The sequence below is a fragment of the Zeus faber genome, assembly GCF_960531495.2.
Source record: "Zeus faber genome assembly, chromosome: 2".
Lineage (NCBI taxonomy): Eukaryota > Metazoa > Chordata > Actinopteri > Zeiformes > Zeidae > Zeus > Zeus faber.
The window spans coordinates 33,894,771-33,902,945 of NC_137189.1; the positions used below are offsets into that span (position 1 = coordinate 33,894,771).

At 43.7% G+C, this 8,175-nt stretch overlaps 1 protein-coding gene across 1 annotated transcript; it reads left to right on the forward strand.

The window, feature by feature from the left end:
* Nucleotides 1–5,873: 5,873 nt before the first annotated feature.
* On the forward strand, nucleotides 5,874–7,294 carry LOC307248077 (claudin-10-like; the record flags this gene model as incomplete). Its single annotated transcript, XM_080024288.1, has 3 exons — nucleotides 5,874–6,093; nucleotides 6,611–6,772; nucleotides 7,209–7,294. The coding sequence occupies 3 exons, from the start codon at nucleotides 5,874–5,876 to the stop codon at nucleotides 7,292–7,294; spliced, it is 468 nt and encodes a 155-aa protein (XP_079880414.1).
* Between the last annotated feature and the right edge of the window lie 881 nt (nucleotides 7,295–8,175).

An 8,175-nucleotide genomic window follows, 5' to 3' on the forward strand; every position in this document is an offset into this window, starting at 1 on the left:
GTGCTGTCTGGGTCGAATGTGGAAAGTCGGCCATTCCACGCGTGACACGGAAATAATTTTCTCTGTTTATAAATAGATACACTGCAAAACTATCAAATGAGACCCCTTGTCCGTCGAAGCCAAAATATTGCTGCTGTGATTAATCGACATACTATTTATTCCCTGCAATAGCACTATGCAAACATCAGGTATGGATTTTATTTTTATTTTTTTTATACAATGGAAGAAGTGGAATTTAAAGGAAGGGAACTCCATACAGACACATTTAACATAAAATGATACTTGACCTCGTACCACCAAATGAATGTTTGAGAACATTCTGATGTAGAATTTCAGAAGTAAATGCGACAAAAATATATGGAACTGTATATGATATAGAAATTAAGCCCAACTGGAGGAACGAAAAAGGGAAAAAATTTTTTTTTTACTATTTTCCACACCTGATGGGTAACACCACCCACACGGTTTCAGAACATTCTGATGTGAAACATCAAATTATGACGGAATGCAAATGAAGACAAGGGGAAACCACAGGACACCATTCCTAAAGTTTCTCAACATCCCGCCAAGCCTTAAATACCCGTCACAGAATGAACTCAGCCACAAAAGTGTCTGGAAATTAGGCCAACTTCAGACTAAAATGTCAACCAAACACCACCCCACACAACACATCACTACTGAAGTAGTGATGTGTTGTTGTGCTGTTCATTGTGCTGTTCATTCATCATTCTGATGAATGAACAGAACAATAGTGTATCGAACACAATTTCAGATTTGAATTAAAAGGAAGCGCCATGTTTCCACAGAATAATTCCACCTCAGCTGGATAGTAATCGAAAGGAAATTCCCATGTTTCCGTAGAAGATAGACCTCAGATGGTTATGACACCACCCGTAGTGGGTGTCGATATAATAATATTATATCGATACCCACTACAGGTGGTGTATAACCATATTATGGCCCAGTACTACCAGCCTTCCCAGAAGTGACAATTACGATTTCAACCTTCATTTTATTTTGCTGTCCATTAACAAAAACAAAATCTGCGCCCCTAATAATCTTGTAAGAATCGGCGAGTGCACAAGTCCACTCCACGCAGATTAAAATGGAGTAGTTCACGTTCACGTGCCCCATTTTATTTCAATGTGCTGCTCCGAGCTCTTCTTTCTCAGGTGAACCTCCTCCTTCCCGTCAGCCCCCAGCCCATAACCACTGCCACTGCCCACTCCCCAAACTCAATGACTCACCGTACACAACCACAGGCACAGGTTACTTTTTAAAAGCCGAGAAGCAAAACTGTGTGAGTACATGTTTTACCACATAGACAACGTGTCATATCACGCAGTGAAAACAGGTGCAGTAGGATGCTTCCACTCGATGAGTGGTTTCAAATTCATTGCTGATCTGCCTGACGTTCTGACTTGGGTTTTTTTTCAAGACCCGGAGAGCACAATTCGCATAAAGATGTGAGGTTTTTTCTTGTTTTCTCCGTTGAAATCTACTGATTTGTTCATAAAACTCCTTCAACTATTCATATGAGCTGGCTCCAGCAGGACCGGGAGCTGCCTTGTCAGAATCGCCGGTTGCACCTGCCATGCCAGGGGCTACTGCCCATTATTCCAAAACCCCGATAGTCTGAAAAATGCCGGGTTAGAGATGGTTAAGTTTAGGGTTAGGGTGTCGTCCATGTCTAATACATTTTTGGGGACTGCTGGGGTTTCGGAACAACCGGCACCATGCTGGGTGCCGTTAAAAAAAAAATAAGACTATGGGAGCGTCGTCAACTCTGGCCAACGGACACATTCACTTCACCGTTCAACAAAGACATAAGCGCTTTCAAAAACAAAACACTGGCCGCGGACTTAATCCGTGCCAAACTCACTTTTCCAGGCCTTGTGCTCATGCGTTTAGGGCCTCTGATGGGCCTGCCGACACAGCAACTGTGAAATGAGACAAGCCAGGGGGTTTAATGTGAGCCGCGGTCAGAAAAGACATGACTCAACAAGCCGTTCACGTTTGTCTCTCCCACCTCCGTCAAACGGAGGCTCATTAGAATGAGACCGCCCGGCGTCTGAGTAACTCCACCGACGGCTTAAGAAATGCCTTTGTGGCGGTGCGCCAGGCCAGCATTATGTGGAAGCTAAGAGCTAAGGGCGGGAAGTGCTCTGTTGTTGGCTGCACAGACCAGCACAAATCTTACGTGAAAGCGGAATTGATGCCAACTGTCCCTGACCAAACTCCAGACGATGGAAATGTAAGTATTACAAAAATACTAACCTTCCTGTTCTTTCCTGGGATTCTCCCGTTTTTTAACCCTTCTCTCCCAACCGCCCTCCCGTTCAAAGATCTTCCCGTATTTTTAACCTTTCTTCGAATAAAAAAAAGAAAAACGCTCTGCCGTGCGTTTCTCCAAACAAAACCAATGCAAAAAGTTGTTTTTTTTTTAACTTTTCTTTTTTTTATCGCAGATGTTTTTTTTCCTCTGTTTCCTAATTGAATAAAAACAAAAAATAGCCCGTGTGTAACGGGGTGATATAAACAGCCCGTCGAGAACAGGAGGGTATATTGGCATGAATGACTAGAATGCATAATCTGAGTGGTATTTTCAGCAAAAAAAAAAAAAACTTCGGACAAGTTTTGGGGACCTCAGATATAATATAAAAATATATAGAATAATATGGGACCTTTGTGCAGGTAGAACCCCTTCGCTAAGTCCCTCCCCCCTCGCCACGCCATTGGCTAAAAAGTATCATCGCAGCACACCATTGGCTACCTGCGGTTCTGTTACTTTATAGCAGTTACCTGAGTGTGTTACTCAAGAGTTAAAGTCCAAAAACTCTGACTCAAAATGACTCTGGCAAAAGTTTAAGTACCTCAACAACAGTAAACGTATGTAAGTACTTGAACCTTAACTCGTCGTATCCAGTGCCATGATATCACAGAGCCAATAATCCGTGATGTGGTGGAAGTTGTACCAGGGGCCGTTACTCAGGAAATTGCAGGGATTACACAACGGGATCACTCCACGAAGGGATTACCCCACTCCTTCATTTTGAGAAAGTCAAAGAGGAAAAAAAGTCATTCAATCCCGCCCCTGTGTGGCCAATGGTCACCAGTTGATGTCACCTGTCATCACCTTTTTGTTACTAAAGGAAACGTGCCTCCAGTGACGTGTCAGTCCTAAATGTATCCTGTGAATGATACTGATCTATTCTATCAATACATCGATTTTTCAGTCTGCATATCCATCTATATATCATATATGTAAACAATCCTGCACAATTTCCTAGTTTTGACAGCGCAAATTGCGAATTCTTCAAATTTGTAGTTCTTTTTCACATTTATTTGCATCTTAGCAATTGTTATCATCATTCTTCTTACTTTATTGCCTATTGTTTTGATGTGTGCTGCTGTAAACAGAGCAATTCCCCGCTAGGGAAGAATAAAGTATCAATCTATTCCTCTATTGATCCGTCCATATTTTCTCGTTGCTCCAATGATGACGGAAGTGGATTTATCCATCTTAAATACGCGTGAGACCACACACACACACACACACACACACACACACGGGGAGAGGGTTTGCCCCAAAGAGGTAGCAGCGTGGATGACAGACACACTCCAAGTGACTGTCACACTCCCGGTGGCTCCTGGTTCCTATAAAAGCCCTGCTGAAAGAAGAAACACACACACACACACACACACACACACACACTTCCTCTTTAGTCTCCCATTCCAGCGGTCAAGGCACTCAGAGACATCCAGTCACGTGCACCAAAACTTTTTTGTCCCCGACTCAGTGGCAGAACTACTGTCCTACCTGCGCTAAAATAAATATTACAGCGTATTCAAAGGGCGACTGAGTGATTGAGTGCGGTGTTTACAGACCACTCTGTGCTAATGCAGAGGAGAGGATGTGACCCCTGTATCTGTACCTGTCATTTCCCAGAAATGACAGGTACAAAGGCAAAGGTTAAATTCTTATTGAACCGTAGTGATAAGTGACAATACTGTCACCCTCAAGCGGCGTTTGCTGCGTATTTTTATGCGGATGCCTGACCTGTAAATTGGTGGGCACGTTCAATTTTATAATGCAAAGGATTGTTTTGTGATTCGAAAACTGATATCACTGATTTCAAGACATCTATTGTTAATCGGGGATTCGAAGCTGACATCACATTGTCGGAGCAAGTGCCATATTTGGGAGATCACTCCCATTGACTGGGAATGTCGGTCGGCATTTTTTAATTCAACGATGCTTGGAAGTCTTGCCTTGCAAACATCTTGCGTGAAACCTCGCCGCTTCTTTTCCTCCCTTCCCGTTTCCGTTTTTGTACATTTTGTATATTTTTCGCTATTTCCCCATGCAATTCAATGGAAGCGATCCTTCAAAAATGGGGACCGGAGTCCAAAGCAACCGTCTGGATTATCATCATTAATCATTCCCAGACCTGTCACAATCTGAACAGCTGGTTATCTGGTTGTCGGTCTACCACGTTAGGCTTCTCCTTTTGGGATGCACATCTCAAATGTCATCGTTGATCTGGGAACACCCTCATTAACCGTGATGGCTGCATGTACCTCGACGGTGCCTTGCAGAGAGTTTGCGTGCACAGGTGTCTGGAAAATCCTGCAGTAAAAGCAGCCGACCCCCGAATAAAAGGTCATTTCTAGGTCCTGGTCAAACGCCTTAATGAATCGGTGAACCCGAGTTCGAGTGAAGTGTGAATGTCGTTAATTATTCTTGACAAAGAAAGATGTGCCGACTTCATTGAACACGATAGACTTTGTTTATTTTTATTTTCTCTTGAAATTGGGTCTACTAAACACCAATCCCTGTAATTTTGAACTCAATACGCTGAGTAGAGATCCATTCAGTAACGTAACGTAACCATGTAGTTTCAAATGTTACTTACTTATATTTCATAATGTTTGGGATTTGTTTTTCTATTTTTCTATTTGTTTGTACGTCCGCGCTGTTTGTTAAAATGTATTTTCCATTTATTTTCCGTTTCTTTATACGCCACTTGTCTGTGAAGAGCTTGATGATAGGGTTTTTAAAATGCGCGATGTAAATAAAGCTTTACTCACCAAAGCTTTATTTGGGAGTGCCACCCTAAGAATTTCGCTGACCCCATCTGGCCACCACCCGCCGCAACTTCGTTGCCGCCTTCTTCAAACCAACATCTATCTTTGGTAAAATATTCATTTAAATATTAACATTCAGTTGTTTTCTACGTGTGAGCAATTAGTACAGATCAATCAATCAATCTGAATCAATTGCCGTCAGGTTGAGGTGTCTTGAGATATTACAGTGCAATCATGGCCTCACCAGAAGTTAATCCATCCATCATTTTGACTAGCAACACCCCTGATCTGAAGTTGACATCCGAGCTTCTCCTTTTTTTGGGACAAAAGGACAAAAAAAATACCTTCTGCCGCTCGGTGGGGATAAGCCTTTAGAACATCTATAACAGAGGTTTCTGTTTTCAAATGTAATTCATTCCTCCATCCATTTGTCCCTGCAACTGCACCCTTTAAATTACGCCTGCAGATCCAAAATATGCACACACACAAGTTCCCAATATACAGTGCATGTAAGCAATGTGTGGTTTTCGTGTCTGTTTGCCTCTCTCTGTGTGTCCTAAGAAACATGCGTATCAAAGGGAGTGACTGTGAAGGACTACCCCCACTCACCTGTTCTCATGGACCACCCCCTGGGTGGGGGGGGCAAAGTCAATCCTGACTTTGGCCCATCCCTTGAGTGGCAAACCCACCAGACCATCAACAAAACCATCCCATTAGAAGATAGAGAGCTGGAGAGGAGAGAGAGAGAGGGAGAGAGAGGGAGAGAGGGAGCGAGGGAGCGAGAAATGGGCAACATGGCGACAGAGATTGTCGCCTTCCTCCTGACCATCTCGGGCTGGATCCTGGTGTCCTCCACCCTCCCCACGGACTACTGGAAGGTGTCTTCTGTGGACGGCACGGTCATCACCACAGCGACCTTCTGGTCCAACCTGTGGAAGACCTGCGTGACGGACTCCACCGGCGTGTCCAACTGCAAGGACTTCCCGTCCATGCTGGCCCTGGACGGTGAGTTCCAACACGTGGATTTGCTGATATTATTGTCCCGGGTGCTGTTGCACGCTGTGGGGCTGTGAGAGAGACACATTGTGTGCGGTAATCTGTCTTGTGACCAGCTTTCTTTGGATGGCTTCTACTATAAACGAATGCCTTTGGAACTTGATACACCTTATTGCAAACCAACACATTTGGTAACACCAGAGGCCTGTTGAAGGAATACTTCCTTGGACAAGCGGAGCTCGTAGACGGAAGCAATTTAAGAAAGCCGTGCTCGCTTGCTGAGGTAACATCGGGGAACGTCGACTCACCGTGAAAAGGAAATGTACAGGTTTGCTCAAAGGTTGTTTCGCCAAGTCCAATGATTCTCCGGTTTTTGTAGCGGAGCCAATATGAGGAGGTTGTGCCTTTGCTTGTGGGCTATTAAGTGACATTAAATGCACAGCGGGGCATGTGTCCAAGCACAATATGAATGTTTCTAATTTCCATCAGTGATATTCTGCCGTTTTTGACCGCCACCCTCTCACAGCTTACATCCAGCTCTGTCGGGGGCTGATGATCGGGGCGGTGTGTCTGGGGTTCCTCGGGGCCACCCTCGCCCTAGTCGGCATGAAATGCACCAAAATCGGAGGCTCAAAGACCATCAAAGCTCGCCTGACCGTCCTCTCAGGTCTCCACTTCGTTCTCTGCGGTACATACAGAGTCCACCAGTGCCTCGATCTCAAAGGAGTTCCTATTTGTCATTTAGACATTCAATTCTATAGCACTGTTGAATTACATCAATTCACACACAGCATGTACAGATTGTATTTGATATATTCATGCAAACCTGCACAATTTCGTTCTTTTAGAAGAATGTGTATTGTGCATGTTCTATTGTTCATTTTTAGAGTTTTTGCATATATTTTGTCACATTTTTGGTTAATTGCATATTGTCCATTTTTTTTTTAAATATTTTCCAATCTTTAGGTTTATTGTGCATTGCTGAGCTGCATATTTTCTGTACATTGCCAATTTTATCAGCACTGCATTTAAAGAATCTAAAACAGCCTTTTCCACTCATGAGTGAACATACTTGCAGTACATTGTAAGGGTGATATTTGAACCACTTTCCCTCTCGTCTGTAGGGCTGTGCAGCATGACGGCGTGCTCCATCTACGCTCACAGGGTCACTACTGACTTCTTTGACCCTCTCTTTGTTGCACAGAAGTAAATGATTTGTTTATTCTACCCGGATATTGTGTTCAGATAGCCACAAAAAAGTGCTGACTTTCACTCACGGCTCCTGCTCCTCTCCAGGTTTGAGCTGGGAGCCGCTCTCTTCATCGGCTGGGCCGGATCTGTGCTGTGCGTCCTGGGAGGACTTATTTTCTGTGTGTCCTTATCAGAGGGCTTCAGTATGAGGCAAGTCCCTGTGCTTTTACGTGTTTTATTAATGTGTTGAGTGTTGCTAATGTCTTCTGCTACAGCATCGGTCGCCGGGAGTTGGGGTCGGGGTCATTTTTTTGTGTAAAATACCTGCCACTCCCTCTCAACATCTTGCCTTATAACCCGCCAGACTGAGGAGCAAATTGTGCGAGCAAAGCGATTTTGATTAGTTACATGAATGATGACGGTTGAATGTTTTCTTTGTCACAGTCGAATCACGGCAACGTTATTTGGGCGAAAGTCACCTTGGCCGAGGGGGGAACTCGGAACAGTTAAGTCGGGCAAGACTAAATTAGGAAGCAATCCTCCGGCCTGATACAAGGTTTTGTTGATAAGACAAAAGGACATACAATATACAAGAGGTTATTTGAAATCAGGAATACACCTGGCTTGATTAAACTTCTAAACAGATTTATTGCTGTTAGTAGCAACAGTAGATTAGATCAAATGTTTATTAGAATTGACCTCATTGAGGTTATTTTTGTGAGTGGTCTGTGCATTTTGGCCAAATACCACAAATATGTAATTGCAGATAAACCGGTTCGTCCAACAGGCTGGTCTAGTTCCCCAATCCAGTATCAGGAACGAAATGCATTTCATGTTTTGTTGTTTTGGTATTTTTTTTATAAAACATCTCTTTGTCCTGTTCCCCTCGCAGAGCAGAGT